The 17,526-nt window shown below is 32.9% G+C and overlaps 1 protein-coding gene across 4 annotated transcripts; it reads right to left on the reverse strand.

Annotated features, from left to right (window-relative positions):
* Positions 1 to 229: 229 nt before the first annotated feature.
* Positions 230 to 12,184, reverse strand: LOC108342975 (nardilysin-like). 4 transcript variants are annotated; one of them, XM_052879314.1, is made up of 19 exons: positions 11,601 to 12,184; positions 11,281 to 11,356; positions 10,876 to 10,922; positions 10,030 to 10,142; positions 9,386 to 9,459; positions 9,165 to 9,260; positions 8,931 to 9,050; positions 8,271 to 8,501; positions 7,603 to 7,748; positions 7,330 to 7,486; positions 4,994 to 5,146; positions 4,278 to 4,660; positions 3,238 to 3,387; positions 2,949 to 3,131; positions 2,280 to 2,483; positions 2,090 to 2,196; positions 1,590 to 1,743; positions 1,015 to 1,136; positions 230 to 715 (listed from the first exon to the last, which is right to left on the reverse strand). In XM_052879314.1, the coding sequence occupies exons 1-19, from the start codon at positions 12,150 to 12,152 to the stop codon at positions 472 to 474; spliced, it is 3,312 nt and encodes a 1,103-aa protein (XP_052735274.1). In that variant the 5' UTR covers positions 12,153 to 12,184; the 3' UTR covers positions 230 to 471. The 4 variants fall into 4 exon arrangements, with proteins under 4 accessions (XP_052735274.1, XP_017436423.1, XP_052735275.1 ...); XM_017580934.2 differs by having other exon boundaries at positions 7,603 to 7,751; XM_052879315.1 differs by lacking the exon at positions 11,601 to 12,184 and adding an exon at positions 11,430 to 11,494 and having other exon boundaries at positions 7,603 to 7,751.
* Positions 12,185 to 17,526: the final 5,342 nt, after the last annotated feature.

The following is a 17,526-nucleotide window of genomic DNA, read 5'->3' on the forward strand; positions in this document are numbered from 1 at the left end:
AAAAAAGCTTCCAGAAAAAACAAAAAAATTGTCTGTCTTACCATTCTCTCTTTCCCTGCTCTCTGCTCTCTTCCTCCCTTCCGACTCCCCTTGGTTTCTCAAGGTAAAAGAAATAAAAGTGACCAAATAATTTCTACTTCTAAAGCTTTTGGTTTAAACCTTAAAATGGCTTTTAAGAGAGTCATTTAAAGAGTGCAAGTAAACAAATATACAAAGGACAAAAATGTATAGGCAATGGACTATAATAACTTGTTGATAATTTAATATTTTCTCAAATAAATGTAATTTACATAAACAAATCTGATTCCAGTAACACATTTTGTATTCCCCTCCTCCTTTTAACTTCTGCATAAACTTAGTTTCATTTTAAGTATATCAATGGCACCCCTCGAGTCTACAACCACTAAATGAGAAATAAAGACTCTATTGTTCTAGTAAAGCTTTAACTTCCAACAGTTGAACACTCTAAAGTTAACAAAAACTTGGATAAAACTTGGATTGCTTCTTAAAAGCTGCTGCATCTGTAATGACCTGCACAGATTCTGGTGGTGCTTCAGCCACTTTCAAGTCTGTGTTGCAACCCCATACTCGAATGAGTAGACGCCGACACTTCGGAGATGACGGTTTAAAGTAAGCCTTGTACCATTCAACAACATCATGCTTGGTTATGTTCTTCAATTCCTCTGCTTCCTTCTTTGAGAAATCGAAGATATACCTGAAAAACATAATGTTTATAGTCACATACACCATCATTGTAGCAACAAAATGCAGCAAATAATGATATTTCCCATAAGCCCTTTTATTCCTCCTTAAACTCTATCATGACTTGGCAGAAATTGCTCCTGCTTTACCAAGATGGATTCAGTAGTAAAAAGACATAGCATAAATATGTACATAAAAGATATCAAACAGCTGAGCCACATGGAATAAGAGGCTGCTGGTTACCAGACTTCAATAAGTGACAACTTTAATAACTAAGCCTAACACTATCTAGACCACAAAATATGTAAGTACCTTTTATCAACAATTTGGTTCCATAATCTATTGCTTTCATATGTGAGTGAAGGATCTTTCTCTAGCAGCTTTGCCATTAACCCGCTCTTGTAATTCTCAAAGGAATCACCCTCCAGTCCATCCTGCAATCCCAATATTTTTCTCCAAAACATAAGTCTTCATTCAGAAAATAAACACTTCGATAAATCATTTAGACAAGAATCCACAAATCAAGTCAGAAACAGAAAACCCTGCGGTAAAATAAGTACATCAATGTAAATGGCAATAAAAGAGCTATCCTGTTAATATCAGGCCAACAGTGCTGTTAAATTGAAGCAGCTAATAGTTTATATTTTGGATTTTAAAGCTCTTGCCAAAATAGACTCCTTAGACATTATTAAAAACTGTTTGGAACAAGTTTTTGATGACAAATTCATAGCATTATACTATTTGCATCCATTTTCCCTCTTTCTCAGTAATAATAGGGTTGGCCTATTACAACTTCTTAAGAACCCAAGTCATGTTAGCCTTATTGCAGCTCACAAGGAAGCAGATAGCCTAAGAACATGAAGGTTGAAGGAATGAGGAACTCTTACCAACAATTCTTCCAGGCCATTTAAGAAGTTGTCAATTCTACCTTGCAAGTAAACTGGGTTGTACTCAGATGACTGAATGCAGAAACAAAACCCAAAGACACGGTATGTTACTCTAGGGCTGCACTCAACATTATAACCAAGCTGCTCTTTTGTCCTGTATCCAGATATATGAATTTTAGTCCTCAAAGAGACAAAATAGGCAGGATTGACAAAAGAAAGATAAAGAAACAGCAACCTCAACACAAGCATAGTCAGTAACCTATGCTCTGAGCTAGTTTACAACAATTTGAGTTTAAGAGATATCAACAATTAGAGTAGCTTGCTCACATAAATGCAAGTACAAGTTCATTTTGCACTGAGAAGATGGGTAACAAATTGTCATTCTGAGAGGTATTATTTGGCATGGAATGTCAATCACGAGAGAATAGGAGAAGAGAGGACCTATGGTCATTAATAAATATCAGAAGTCAAATACACGAAACTGAGCAATAGATTGTCACCTCAGCTGATTAAAAAATGGCTCCTCCACGATTTCCTCAAAAAGATCAATCAAAGCTTTCAATTTGATTGACCCCAAACCAAAATCTTGCTCAAATTGAAAATAAAGCTGCATAAAAACCAAAACTGAAGTAAGAAGAACAATTTATCAGGGACAGAGTTGAAAAAAACAACCAATCTAACTAAAATTACCTCAGCCACAGAGTTCTTTTCTGACTTATTCTTCACACTGACATCTCTAACTAAATTGGCACCAGATGGCAGGCAAATAACCCGCTCAGTATGCCTCAACTCAGTCGGGAGTGGATTTACAGGAAAATTCATCTTAAATATATTTGATATGCCAATTGCTTCTTCTTTCGAAAGATTTCCATGACATAGGCCCTCCACATATAACTGTACCAGATTAAGATATAAAAGAATAAATCTCCAACATCACAACTACAAAAGACAGAACTCAACAAACCATAAAATCCTACAATTAACCTATGTTGACTTATCATATTCACAATATAACTCATTTAAAAATCAACTAAAAACCAACAATATATGACAAATATAAAGGAGTAGTAGTTGCTTTCTTGCAGTTGTTAGTGTTACAACCTAGGGCATGGGACTTCTACATGCACATTAAGGTCAAAATAGGGAGCAATTTTGGTAGCACAAATAATAAAGTTATAAGCACAATAACAATTACTCAATCATGTACCCCTTGGTAGTTGGCACAACACATTCAGGTGCAATGATGCATGTTGCTCACTCGTCATCACCCATCATAATTGGAATTTAAAAGACAACAAAATCTGAACAAAAGTATAATAGAAAATACTAATATTAATACTAAATATATTTTATATCAACCTGGGAGAGAAGTCCAGGGACAAATGCCTTCAGATCATCAAGACACAAATCATTTAGATAATGCAGCTTCTCATCAACGTCATAGAAGCTCTCACACAAAACTTGCAATCTCAAATATGTTGAATGGCTTAGTGGCTTCATGTTGGAGTTCTTTAAAGTTCTCTTCATATCTTCTTTTATGACCTGTTCAGATAATCATTGGTTCATGACAAGCAAAGACAGAATACAGAAAAATTAAAATATGGTTAACACTGAAAAAAATAAAAATAAAAAGAAACATATCACATACCTTGAACCGATCAACAGTTGGCAAGAAAGATTTAGCTACTGAAAAGAATTTAGATAACAGAACAGGAAGCTTCTCGTTGAAACCATAGACCTTCAGCTCAAGCATGTCGCCAACATAATTGACATAAGTTTCTAGCTTGGCAACACTAGCCTGCATCCACATACAAAAGCTTGTTTACAAAAAATATCTAAAATAGGATGGGACTATTGGCATAACCTGCATCACTTATAAGTGAATTTCTAAATTGCAATCAAAAATTCAATAAAGGAAACTACAATTTGAAGAAGTTGGTTGGGGGCGTAAATAGCCCCAACCGTAAAGTACTGTTCTCTATTGAATGACTTGTGGTATATGCATACTTTATTCAAGGAATACTAAATAAGGGTTTTAATTAGTGTTCAATACTAAAGCTTTATACTGTGTACTTTATTTATTAACATTATTACAATGAAAGAGAAACACAACATTGGTGATACTACACAAGGGTTTAAGGACCTTCAAATCTCATGAAGATATTTTGTCATTTATTTTCTATAAGTAATATCAGGCCAGTTTCTTGGGGCAATATACTTCAATAAAATGAAAATTAAACCAAATTTCAATCAATAGGAAAAGAATAAAAAGTGAGCTCTAGAATGTCATATATAGGTATTCTTGAATACTCATTTGTTTCCACAAATATATTAATGGGAGCATTTTTAGTCAGCTAATGGTTATCTGGTTTGATGATTAGTTTAAGAAGACCTCCAGAAACATTTGAAAGGATAATTTATATATGGTGAAGAATATAGTGAAAAATGAGAGCATTTTTTAAGATGTGCTTATTTTTCTGTAATATATATGTATGTATATACATGAATATGCATATATGTATGTGTGTGTATGTATATGTGTGTGTATGTGTATATACTTGATAGAAAAACAGTATCTAAGCCCAAGTTGTCTTTTGTTTCTAAGTTTTGTACTTCTATCATGTTGTTGGTGAATTTTCCATCCTCCTTTATTGCCTGTTGTTTCTTGTAAATAAATAGATAATTAACCTGGTATGTGATTTCATTCAACTCATCTTTCAGAAGGTGAATGAACAATTCAGATAATACACAACTCTTCACGTCGGCATATCCACCCTTCATGCTGATTCGAAAATACGTATTGGCACGAGGAACTTTGAAAGTGCAATCAGGCTTGTACCAGAATTTTATCAATGCTTCATCAACTATACATCTAGGAGAAGTTGAATTTGCAAAATCGTCAGCACATGTGTCACCAGCACGAATAGAAAAGTCACTTGGAATAAACTCATTCTTGGAAGGAAGATGCAGTGAGGCATCAATTTCTGGAGGATTTCTCCACAACTCCATCATCTTTTGAGAAATATCTTCTTCCCCGTAACGTGAACCAAACCAAGGTTCATTCTGGAAATCTGAAAAAAAAAATTCAAAACTTCCGATTGTCTTGGTGAAAATATAACTTCCAGAACTAATCTTTGAGCAGTGAAATAATGGTCATTATCTTCTAATATTTCAAAGCAATAGGCACATATAGTAGAAACAAAATAAACATCATTGAAGAGAACCCCAGCCTCAATCCCCATTATTGAATAAGGATTATTTAAAAGCATAATGATAGGCAACAGTCAATGATAGGCAACAGTCAATGGCCTAGACCTATGCCAATCAATGTTATCAAGGATTCAGGCAAAGAGAAAAAGCCAACAAGCAATTGCCAATTAGATAAAGGAGAAGAAATAACTCACCTTCTGACTTAAGGAAAGACTTTGAAACAACATCCACCCTCATGTTTTCAGGAATGAAGAAATCAAGAACTTGTTTTAACAATTGTTCATCCCAAGTCTTGTACACATAGTCACCATAAATGACATGCTCAGGTGGATAAAAATGCATATTTTCTGCAGAATTAAAATGAATAAATTTGTAAAAACATTATATCATATTTCTAAATAGCAATAATACCTACATAAGGGAAACAGCCAGAACATGAAAGGACCAGCAGACTCTTTCATATAATTGAGTTGAGAGCATAACAAATAGATCTTCAGTTTTTGCTACAGTTTCTAAATGACTAGTATTCCTTTCATCTCTAGGTATGTTAGCCTTTTTTCATGTTTATGATTATCAAAATACTATAGACCAATTGAGTTCTTCAATTAACTCCTATGTATATAAAAACATTGTTTCTATCCTTTTACAAGAATTATCCTACATAAATTAACATCATATTCCACTCAAAAAACCAATGATTTGGATCTCTGCCTGTATTATCTGACAAGAAAACATCTTCTGCCACCATCACAGGACTCCCCCTTTTTCTCCGGCAACCACTGAATTTGAAGCATCTCTCCAAGGGACACCCAACCTGATTGGTTACAAAGGCTAGTTCTCTCATGCTCCATCACACATTGCTTCTCTGGGCTGCTCAGTTAGGCACACTTAGCCCACTTGCTGCCTTCCTGTCACCGGAACACCATCATGCCATCACTAGCAGTTTCGTCGAATTCTTCTATTCCTATTCCAATCTAATCCCTAGAGGGCTTTTCTCCTCTTATGGGATTTTGGTTTCTGTTGGCGCTATGGAACATCTATCTATTGGACCAGCCCACTTGTTTCTGAGTCCAACAATTACTTTGGAAAAACTTAAAGGTAAAAATTATTTATCTTGGGCTGCTTCTATTGAACTTTGGTTTCTTGGCCAAGGTTTTTGATAGGAGCTGGAAAGTTTATGAGAGAAGAAAGAAACGAACGGCTAAGGGCGACGGGGAAGGAGCCGAACGGTTAAAAGCAGCAGGGACCGATCGGTCATTTGCAGGGGGAGAAGTAGGGACCGAGCGTTCACATGCAGGGGGAGCAACAGGGAACGATCGGTCAAATGCAGGAGGAACAACAGGGAACGAGTGGTCAAATGAGGTGGGAACATAAGGTGAATGCCGAACGGCTGAGGGAGAGGGGGAAGTAGTCGTTCGATGGAACAAGAGACGTTCGGTTGAACAATGGAAAGCATAACGGTATTAACGGTTTTGGGTGGACAGAACCTATTATAAATAGAATAATCGTCAGTCTGTTGGAGGGGGGGATATTTTTACTCGTACAGTCAAGGCATTGGCCTGAGGAGGGGGATTAGGCTCCCGTAGTTACCCATACTTACGCCCATACTTACATCCATACTTGTACATTGACTTTCGATACTGTTAATGTGCAAATAAATCAATACGTTTCATTCATTCTTCTGCTTTGTGTTCTTGTTGTGATTTGCGAGAGAAGGGAATTAGGTTTTCGATTACAGAAACCTAACAGTTTTCATAAACCCTTGGAAAAATATCATAGTGAAATATCATCAAGTGTTGAACAAGGGAATAAGTTGGACATCCAACTTTGTGCTTTGCTTTGGCAATCTATGGAACCTAATATATTAGGGACCCTCAAAGCATTCAAAACATGTAACTCTTTTTGAAAGATGGCTCAGATCACTTGAGGTCATGTGAAATTCAACAAATATGGATGTATTGTGATAATCAAGCAGCTCTTCACATTGCTTCCAACCATGTGTTTCATGAGTGGACAAAACTTATAGAAATTGAATGCATTTTACTAGAGAAAAGTTGTTGTCCAGGGAAATTGACCCTGAGTTTGTTGGCTCCAATGATGAACTTGTAGACATTTTGACAAAATCCCTAAGAGGAGCTCAGATTCGATTTATATGTTCAAAGATTGCAAAAGATAAATGTATGTTCCAGCTTGAGAGAAAAAGTTAGAATAGTTGATATTATCTTCTGAGAAGAAACTGTTTGTTTTGTATCTATTTGTAACCTAGAATCCTGAGGCAAATTTCTTTCTCTTTCCTTAAGCTTCTGTTGTAAGACATTTATCCTTAGGTGTGTGTGTGAATCTGAATCAATAGGGATATCTAAGTTATGATCTCTCAATCTATCTTCCTCGCATATACTCTTTAAAGTATGTTCTGGTACCAAAACTGCATCATTTCAAGCACCAAGATTTTCAAAAGGCCCGAACATTAAGAAAAATTCATACCAGAAAAAAGAGTTTGACTATACTACCAAGAAAATAATTTAGAAACCTGCAAGCTCAGCAGCATAATCATCCTGAGGTTGCTCTTCCACAAATCTGAAATCCATGTTGCCAATACTTTGAAGTTCCTTAAATATCCATTCTTGGGGTGAATCTTGACGCAATAACTTAAGGTATTGATAGACAAAGCCAATGATGTCAAAGATCTGGGGAAGTGGAATAAAAGTTAACTTTACAACTTGACAAGTGATGGCTCACTATAAACACAAAGTTACACACTTTCCATCTGATGTGCCTCTAGAAGCTAACAAAATGAGATTACCTTTTCTATACCAGAGTCAGTGAGGTGTATGGACATGACAAAGACATAAGCTATAGATGACCGATAAATTCCATCATCCCCAACACCTGCAGATAGAGAAGTAGCCCACCCTCTGCTCTTGAGAAAGGAGAGCAAACTTCCTCTGCCTTCTGAAAGGTTAATTAAGCTATTGTTAATGAAAATCCCACATAAAACTTTCAATCTTGAAATTTTAGATTTAAATGAGAAATAGTTAGTGCATATGAATCTACAATGTATATTACTGTTATCCGTGAAAGAGAGTATTCTATACAAAATGATGTTTCAGAAGTTTATCAAGCATTTTAAGTTGGGACAAAAGTATTTAAAAAACAAAAAAAAATCAGCAGGCAGGCGGGAAGAAACCATGTGGCTGTTTGAGAAATAAAATCTATCTTGCTATTTTTATCAACAAAAAACATGATAACTGGCAGTTACTGTGCAGGAAACTTTAGACAAATTTTGAAATACCAAAAGAAAACAATGGACAGCAATGCTAAAGATAAACTCTCCAATGTCAATTGACATGAAAATGTATCACATTAATTTGAAAAAGAGATATACAATATGATGCATAAAAATGCATGATAATAGATACATGAAAATTATCATTCAACTCTTTAGGATTTATCCAGAATGAGAAATCTTACCATGCCCAAGGAGATGAGCTAAATAATCCTCTGGCTTCTTTAAATACTCTTGATGTAGACAGGGCAGCGTCCATGATAAGTCAAGGATATGGACATCTTTGACAGCTTCTAGGCGGTAAACTTTACCAGATTTCCAGATAGGACCTTCCACTGAGAACACGGGGTTTGCTTGACCTTTTTTGACAGCACCAAACAGTTCCACAACCCAACTCTCAAGCACATCGAGAGACTCTGTTACAAATAGTGAATCAAAAAAATTATTTACATTCTAAATACTAAGTTGACAATCATTGGCTACAGGTGCAACTATTCAATATTAGAAAACAAAAAATAACAGAAAATGTTATCAACATCAACAGGATGCAACTTGACTAGCTACTCTCCGAATGTATTGCCCACCTATTAGTATTTGCTATACTAGAACAAGTCCTGGGTACATTTTTTTCTCTGCCCTAAATACAACCTTTCGTTAGTTTGCTCTATTTTCAAATTAGCCACATGTGTGACAAAAGATAGAGACCGTCCCATGTTAAGCTACCTTAGGAAACAGTAGACACACTATTGCTTGGACCTATATATTACTATCATAAACTTTGTAAAACTTCTTGGTTTTAAATAAATAGAGTAATAATACACAAAAATAGTGAAATTGAACCTCACCTCCACCAATAACTACAAGCTTCATCAATCCACCGTGGTAATAATCCCCATATAATTTCAATATTTGCTCCTGCAAATTAATACCCTTCTCCATTGCATCAACCAAGCTCTTTTTATTCCCTTCATGTATGTGAAAAGGAAATAAAATAGTTTATTATTGTCAAATAGCTTTAGCAAACAAAATAAGCTGAAAAGCTAATTGATCAACAAATGGATTGACAAAATCCAACTTACCCCAAAAGAATCTATTTAAAGGATGATTATGAGAAGAAGTGTGGCACTGAAGTTGTTGAAGACGGCATGCATCACTTTGTAAAACCTGGTTGAATTCTATGAACACACCATTATGGTATATCATTGTAAGCCAAAAGCACATTTCATCAGCAAACTAGAAGATAAGAAAGTTGGAGCACTTTCTAAAGTTCTTTATTTAAATAAATAAATAAAAAATCTACCTGAATCTACCGCAAGTACTTCTCGCTCCATTGCCTCCATCTTTACAAGAGGTGAAATAAAGAACTGAGAAAATCTGATGATGAAAGAAACCAATAAAAAGGCTCAACAGAAATATAGCACAATAATGATATCTAGCCAACAACAAACTCCGATAAATTAAAATATTACCAACAGATCATTTATGATACATGATTCCCTAACAGATATTGAGATTATTAAATAATTAATACTTACAATCAAATACACTGGATTAATGATCTATTGGTCTTGTATTTCACCAAAAACTAATACGACTCAACATAACAAAGACATAGGATGGGACTATTTTGCTGGATTAGCGATCTAAAAAGTGTTTTATGCTGTACAACATATACTAATTATGTTTTACGTTTTACAATATAACACATTGCTACTGGCTAGTAATCTGATGAACAGACAAATATTTTCAAAAAAATTACTTCTACTCAACTGCAGTAGCTAAAATGCTCCAAAATATGAATGATCATCACACACTATACAGATTTATATTAGTAACCAGTGACAAAAGACAAGTCTGAAGTTAAATGCAATGTAGACGTAAAAGTAGAAAGCAGAACCTATCTGTAATAAGTAATGTGTAAAACCACCAAACAGAAGAGTTTACCTTTTCAAGGCACCCTTCAGAAACTCTCGTTTCACTTCAAAATGGTAGCAGGTGTATTCCGTTTCTGTGTATGCATTTGATGAGCCACCATGCTTGGACAAATAGCTATCATACTAACAATAAAAAGAGTGTCAAACACTACGCCAATTAACTTATGTTATGCTTCTAGCACATACAGCAGGAATACAATCAACCTCAGAAAAGTGAGAATTCATACCATGGATACAAAGAAATTAATCTAATCTATCTTTATTAATTTTAAGTTTCATCAGAGAATAGGATGGAGAATCAGTTGGGATTACAACTTAGCTAAACTGGGTATAAAACCACAATGTGGAATCTGACACAGAAGAAGTGAAGAACCACTTATATTACAACTATGATAGTTAATAATAGTAAAAGGATACAGAAATTTATCATTTAACCTATCAGTGGCTATACAAAAAGTTGAAAATTTAAGAAAGACATTCCGGTGGCAATGTGGCATTCAGTGAAAGAATGCAAGAATGCTCACATAACTACAAAATCCAACATAACATGAAGTCAGGAAACATGTAATACATTTCCATCGAAGGCTTCACATAGTGAAAATTTTCTTTATTGAAGACAGGTAATATTCCTGAAGTTGAATTCAGGCACACATATGCTAAGGAAAAAGCAATTAGAGGCATGCTAAGTACTATCATGACATAACAGCACATCTTCAGGTTCAGGTTTTCACTTTTACACCATGCTTCTAAACCAAAGCAAACATGTTATAGATAAATTGTTTTCTCAATAGTACATAAGAATTCAATCATTTTCAAACAGACATGAATAATCCGCACATCACATAGCCAAAAATACCTCATTCTCATCCGGAAATTCTTCACTCCCCATGAAGAGCATGTGTTCTGCAAATCAAATACGTCAAATTCTCAATTTTAATCCAGGATATCTAAAACAGGCCACACAAGTATAAATCAAGATAGGAAAACAAATTAAGGTCCTATTTGTATAAACTTCCCAATAAACACTTATAAAAGAATAAGACAAGTAAGTAAAATGAATTAAACTTGAGTAAAAGCCAACTGATACACTTTAGTTTGCTTAGGTATTCGATGAGAGAACTTTTATAAAAAGCCTCAATACATAAGTTGATTCTAACTTATGAAAACATTTTAATTCATTGTACCTTCCCAGTTCCTTCTCATATAAGCACTTAGGAACAAGTTTATCCAAACAGTACCTAAATGAGGAAAATATCCAAACCTAAAAAGTGTGCTAGTCCCTGAGCTTCATTCGGGTCAGAGAAGCTGCCCATTCCTACACACATAGCTGCTGCAGCCTGCAAAAAACAAAAATACATAATTCATTCATTCACATTGAAAAACACCAAAGCAACAAACCAAATCACATACAGCATAACCGCTCCCAATCCCCGCTCACATCCCCACATTTCCGCACAGAACCCAGATCCCATCTACACCAGAACAACCAACCAACAAAGCCACAACAGCAGCACACTGTAAACCGAAGCTAAAATTGAAATAGGCATTCCCAAAATAAGCATAACACAATAAAAAAGCAACCTTTTTGCTCTGGGCAGCAGCCCCACCACCCCCCTTGACCCCATCCTTTTCCCCATCACCCTCATCATCACCTTCCTCCTCCTCCTCCTCCTCCTCCTCATCATCATCATCATCATACTCTTCTTCATCGTCCTCATCTTCCTCTCCTTCCTCAACCTCATCCTCCTCTGGAGCATGCTTGGGAGGCCCCTCTGGGTAAATCTCGGGATCATGAACGAGCAGAGCGCGAAGGCCGTTGGGGAGATGGAGGAGGCGGTACAAACGACGGTCATTTGGGGACTTGAGAACGAGGTTGTCGTGGTGTGAAGCACCGTTCATTCCCATTATGAAAGGTTGCTTCTTCCTCTTGTGATTGTAGAGAAAGTGGGAATGAAGTGAGAGTGAGCGTGGTCTGGCAGCAAAGAATGTATTGTGAGCGTTATTTGTAAGTGTGAACTGCGAAAGGGAAAGCGTAGTCTTGATTGGAGCAGGAAGGAAGGGGTGTGGAGGAAGTAAGCCCAGTGTTCTTGTAGTTTGGTGAGGATAAAGAAGCAATCTTGATTCTTTGCTCATCTCATCTACGCACCCCCATTCACACCAACTACTTCTAAATCAATTGGGCCACCTTTTCAGGGAAAACAAAATACGCAATCCACTTGATTTTATGAAAATAAGTAAAATCAAACAAATCTTCAAAATTTTAACTTAAAAACCAAAATATTAAATAGCTTTGGATAAAAAATCACCTTAGACTATGTTTGGATTTTCATTTCCGAACCTTGAACAAACCTTTTTACAGTAACTATTTTATTAATTTTACAGTAACTATTTTTTTAATTTAACTATTTTTTAAAGTTAATCATTTTAATTATAAAATTATCCAAAAAAATAAAAACTATTTAAAATAAAATTATTTAAATTATTTAAATTTGTAACAAAATTATAAAAATTATTTTTATTATCATAAAAAAACATATATGCATATATGTCTCCACTAATTATTTCTTATGTTCACGATGTTAAGAGATTCTTGTAATTTTTTTAATGTTAAATTTAATTCACTCTTAAGAGCGTTTTTATTTAGGAGGATTACTCTCTCCACCACTCAGACTGTTATTTGTACTATCATATTTTTTAAAAATTCCAAAACAAATTTTTATATTTTAAAAAATCCTACACTATCACTTCTTTTCTTCAATGGATGTTGATATTCGTTGAAGAAAAGATTCTTCAACGGATATGCCACATCCGTTCACATTCGTTTAAGTTTTATGTTTTTTTTTTAGTTTTTAGTTAATTAATTTATTGTATTAATAATAATTATTTAATTAAATAAAATAAAATTAATTTATGTAATATATTATAATAATCTATAAATTAATTAAAATATATTATTTAAATATACTAAAAATTTAAAAAAACTTAAATGGATGTGGTCACATCATAACGGATGTGGCAATCCGTTGATTATAATTAATTAAAAAAAATTATAATTTAATTAAATTAATAATAATTATTTAATTAAATAAAATAAATTAATTTATTACGTAATTATATATAAATTAATTTTATTTAATAAAATAATTATTATTAATTTAATTTATGTATTATTATTTAATTAATTATTTAAATATTTTTTATATAATTATTTAAACAGATGTCACATCTATTAAGGTTTTCTTTATTTTTTTCTAGTTTTTAGTTTATTAGTTTATTGTATTTTAAATTAATATATAAATATATTTTTTTAATTTATTACGTAATTATATATAAATTAATTTTGTTTTATTTAGTAAAATAATTATTACTAATTTAATTTATGTATTATTATTTACTTTATTAATTTATTGTGTTTTAAATTAATATATAAATATTATTTAAATTTTTTAATATTTTAAATTAATTTATAAAGTATTTAACTTTTTTTAATAATATTATTAAAATAAAATCTAAATTAAAAACAATAAACTAAAATATAAGAAAAGTTAAAATATGTATCCGTTCACACGAATGTCAACATCAGTTAAAAGTGAAACCTTTAATTATATATAAATTTATTTTATTTTATATAATAAAATAATTATTACTAATTTAATTTATGTATTATTATTTAATTAATTGTTTAAATATTTTTTATATAAATACTTAAACAGATGTGACTATATCCGTTAAGGTTTTTTATTTAGTTTTTAGTTTATTAATTTATTGTATTTTAAATTAATATATAAATATTATTTAAATTTTTATTATATTTTAAATTAATCTATAAAGTATTTTTTTTTTGTTTTTTATAATATATTATGTAAATAAAAAATATTATTAAAATAAAATATAAAATAAAAACAATAAACTAAAATATAAAAAAAGTTAAAATATGTAAACGGATGTCAACATCCGTTCACGAATGTCCACATCCGTTAAAGGTGAAACGGATGTTGACATCCGTTTTATGGCAAGGGTAAATTGGGTATGGGGTGATGTAGGGAGCATTTGGTGGTGGTGGAGGGAGCAACACTCTTTATTTAGTGTTGTCAAAATGGACCACCTGGCCTACCACGTGGATTGGTTACTTAGTGAGTCAATTTAACCCGACTCATTTATTAACAAGCTGAAAAATTTCGAACCCAACAGTCATCACGAGTTGATGCGTCAAACGGATTGACTCACTTAATTACAAGTTTTTTTAAAATTAAAAAATTACAATTTTTTGTAATTTAAATTTAAATAATTTTACTCTAAAATGATGTTAAACGCCAAAGACAATTCAAAATAAAAAAATTAGCATACAACTCAAATATAATCCAAAAGCAAACCCAATAAGTGAATAAATAAGTTTATAATATTGATAATTTTTGTGTCACTTATAAAATTTGAGTCTTGAATGGATAAATTTATAATATTTTGCTCTCTTGAAACCTCTTTTTTTTTATTATTATCATTTACTATACAATAAAAAAATGAATTAAACTAGGTGGGTTGGTGAGCCAACCCAGCAAACAACGGGTTCACTCCGGGTGAACCGGGTTCTAAGTGCGCTGAGTTTAAAATTGGTCCGTATAAAAAAATTTCATTTTTTTAAACTCAATCTGGTCTGAACCCGTTATGAGTTAAGTTGACCCGCAGATTCTAACCCATTTTGATAGCACTAGTTTTATTAATTAGATTAAAATTTAAAATAATAATAATAAATTATAATTTTTAAGTAGCGATTTAATTTAAAAAATAAAATAATGTTTATAAAATGTTACGTGTAAGTCATAATAAATTTGATTAAATTAATTCTATAAAACACAATATCTTTAAAACATACATATTAGAGTAAATCTAGAATTCGAGTCATTTATTTATATTAAACTTATGGTGAGTGAATTTATTAGGGGTATATTTTTGACTCAATCTTAAATATTTACTTGAAAATAAACACCCCTTGTCAAACCAACATGAAAAATAATAATTGGAAAAACATAAATGAAACTCTAAATAATTTTAGAGATTATAAAAATAAGAAGTAATTTCGAGGAATGAATTAATTACTATTAGTGGGAATTGTTCCATAGCCACACACATTAAAGTTATAAGGATTATGTCTCCAACACAATATGACTATTTTCAAAAATAAAATTTTAAATTATTAAATACTGTTTTAATTATTTAAAATATAAAATATGTGGATTTATTATCCGCACGTTGATTTCTCTAAAAATATTAACACATTACTAAACCATAACACTTTAGTTATATTATTAATATTTACCGTCAATTAGTAGGCTTGTTATATTACGTTCATAAATGAAATTATTTTATCCTTCTTAGTTTGAATATTGAAAATTTTCAACAAAAAAATAAAATTAGAGATCATGTAACTCTCATGTTTTTTATATTTATTCTTAATCATATATATTAACTCTTTTATTTGAAAAGTAGCATGAGTAAACAGAATTGAAACCTAAAATCTACTACGATTTTTCATCAATCAAATAATTCAGATAATCATAATAATGACAACAACTTCAATCACTTAAAGCAAAGAAATACAAAGAGACTTCATCAATTTGAACAACTAAATCCAAATAGAAAAGTTGTAAATCCTGAAAAGCTATCTTCAATCATTTCAACAAGATATACCATTTAACAATTAGTTGTCCCTGTTTTTGTGTATTCGCGGTCAAAACAAATATTGAATCCAATGTTCCACCTTAAGAATAAACTTAATAGCTCATTTATAAACCTCGAAGGTATAAGACAACAAACCAACAATAATTGAATTTACTAGTTGAATTATCCCCCATACTAAGTAATTTTCCTAGAATTATTACGAATCTTATCAGCCAAAAATTTAAAATTTGTACCTTAGGAGCCACAGTAAAAATTGGCACACCCAAATAAGTAAAAGTAAAATTATCCTTGATTACAAGAGAGAAACCTCTTAAAACGTCTAACAAAAGAATAAGAAGCATGAGTAGTGTAAAATTCATTTTTAGCAAGACTAGTCCATTGACTAGAGAATGTGTCATACTCATGCAAGAAAGATATCAAATGTTGTAAATAGAAGAAAAAAAAATAGGCTTAATATACCTATTTTGGTCCCTATTTTCGTTAGTTTTTTTTAAAGTGGTCCACGATTTTTTTTTTTTTAAATTCAAAGTGGTCCAAAATTTTTGTAATTTATGTTCAATTTGATCCTTTTCTGTGATGACGTCTAAATCATTAACGACCTAGTGTCCACGTCAGCCATTACTCAATGAGGTGCAAGTCTTTTGACATACGTGGAATTGCTCAATGAAAGACTACCACGTGGTAGTTTCATCTTTCACCCAAAATTAAGGAATCAATTTTTTCAGGTTGGGTTTCCATGGCATGATGAAGCTCGTAGTTTAAGGATTTCTTGATTTTGGTTTCTCACAATTGAGTTTTCATGGCGTGATGAAGCTCGCGGTTTGGGGCTTTCTCGATTCTGGTTTCTCACAGGTTGGGTTTCTGCAATTTGGTCTGGCTTTCTTGAACAAGCTAGGTGATGGGTGACTCGCGGTTGATTTGGAGATGGTCTAACCTGGTGGCTTCTATGATGGTATTTTGATTTGGGTTGTGGATTTAATGAACGAACTAATAAGATAGTGGATATGGAGGTGCGTTGAGGTTGATGGAGATTGAGGTTCATAAAGTGGTGGAGAAGATCTCACGATTTAGGGTTCTTTCTCGCGATGGCGCAATGTTCCTCACGATGTTTGTGTGTGCTGCATGTTTTTGAAGATGAAGGAGAACAATGGCGGATGTTTGATATGACATAGTGGTCTATTAGTGGCGATAGAAGATTTTGTGAAGGTGGTTTTACGATTCACAGTGGTTGTGATTTGGGGTTTCGCGAGGGTTTCGCGGTGGCATTGTGGTGACAGAGGTTGGTGCGACGAAGATGGTCTGACAATGGATTGATGGTCTGACAATTGATCGATTTTCATGGTGGTTTGAACCTGGGTTCACGATGGTGAATTATTGTACCTTGCAGTGGTGACGTGATAAAGGAGAAGGCCATTGTAGCTAGGGTTCCTAAGGTTGAAGATGGAAGATGATGAAGTAGCCAAGATGAAGATGATGAGGTGGGCAGCCACGTTAGATAAAGTAAGCCATACCATTCACTGATGGTTGACCTGAACACTGTGTGATTAACAATTTAAATGTTGTTAGAGAAAAGGATCAAATTGAACAAAAAGTACAAAAATTAAGACCACTTTAAACGTCGAAAAAAGCCGATGACCACTTTGAACAAAACTGATGAAAATAGGGACCAAAATAGGTATTAAGCCAAAAAAAATATATGTCATCAACATAGATAGTATGAGAAGAAAATTACATCCCTCTAGGACCAAAACCTCCTCTACAAAACATGAAAACAAAGGAGAGAAAGGGTCCCCTTGTCCAACCCGTCTACCACAAGCGAAGTAACCAACCA

Source organism: Vigna angularis, chromosome 6, assembly GCF_016808095.1.
Source record: "Vigna angularis cultivar LongXiaoDou No.4 chromosome 6, ASM1680809v1, whole genome shotgun sequence".
In the NCBI taxonomy this organism is placed as follows: Eukaryota; Viridiplantae; Streptophyta; class Magnoliopsida; order Fabales; family Fabaceae; genus Vigna; species Vigna angularis.

Bases quoted from the DNA above. Each gene is read 5' to 3' on its own strand.
- LOC108342975 (XM_017580934.2), bottom strand. From the start codon at position 12,152: ATGAGCAAAGAATCAAGATTGCTTCTTTATCCTCACCAAACTACAAGA. The intron at 8,502-8,930 runs GTGAGGTTCAAT...TATTTGTAACAG, and splicing joins GCTTGTAGTTATTGGTGGAG to AGTCTCTCGATGTGCTTGAG. The intron at 3,388-4,277 runs GTTAATTATCTA...ATGTGGATGCAG, and splicing joins TGAATGAAATCACATACCAG to GCTAGTGTTGCCAAGCTAGA.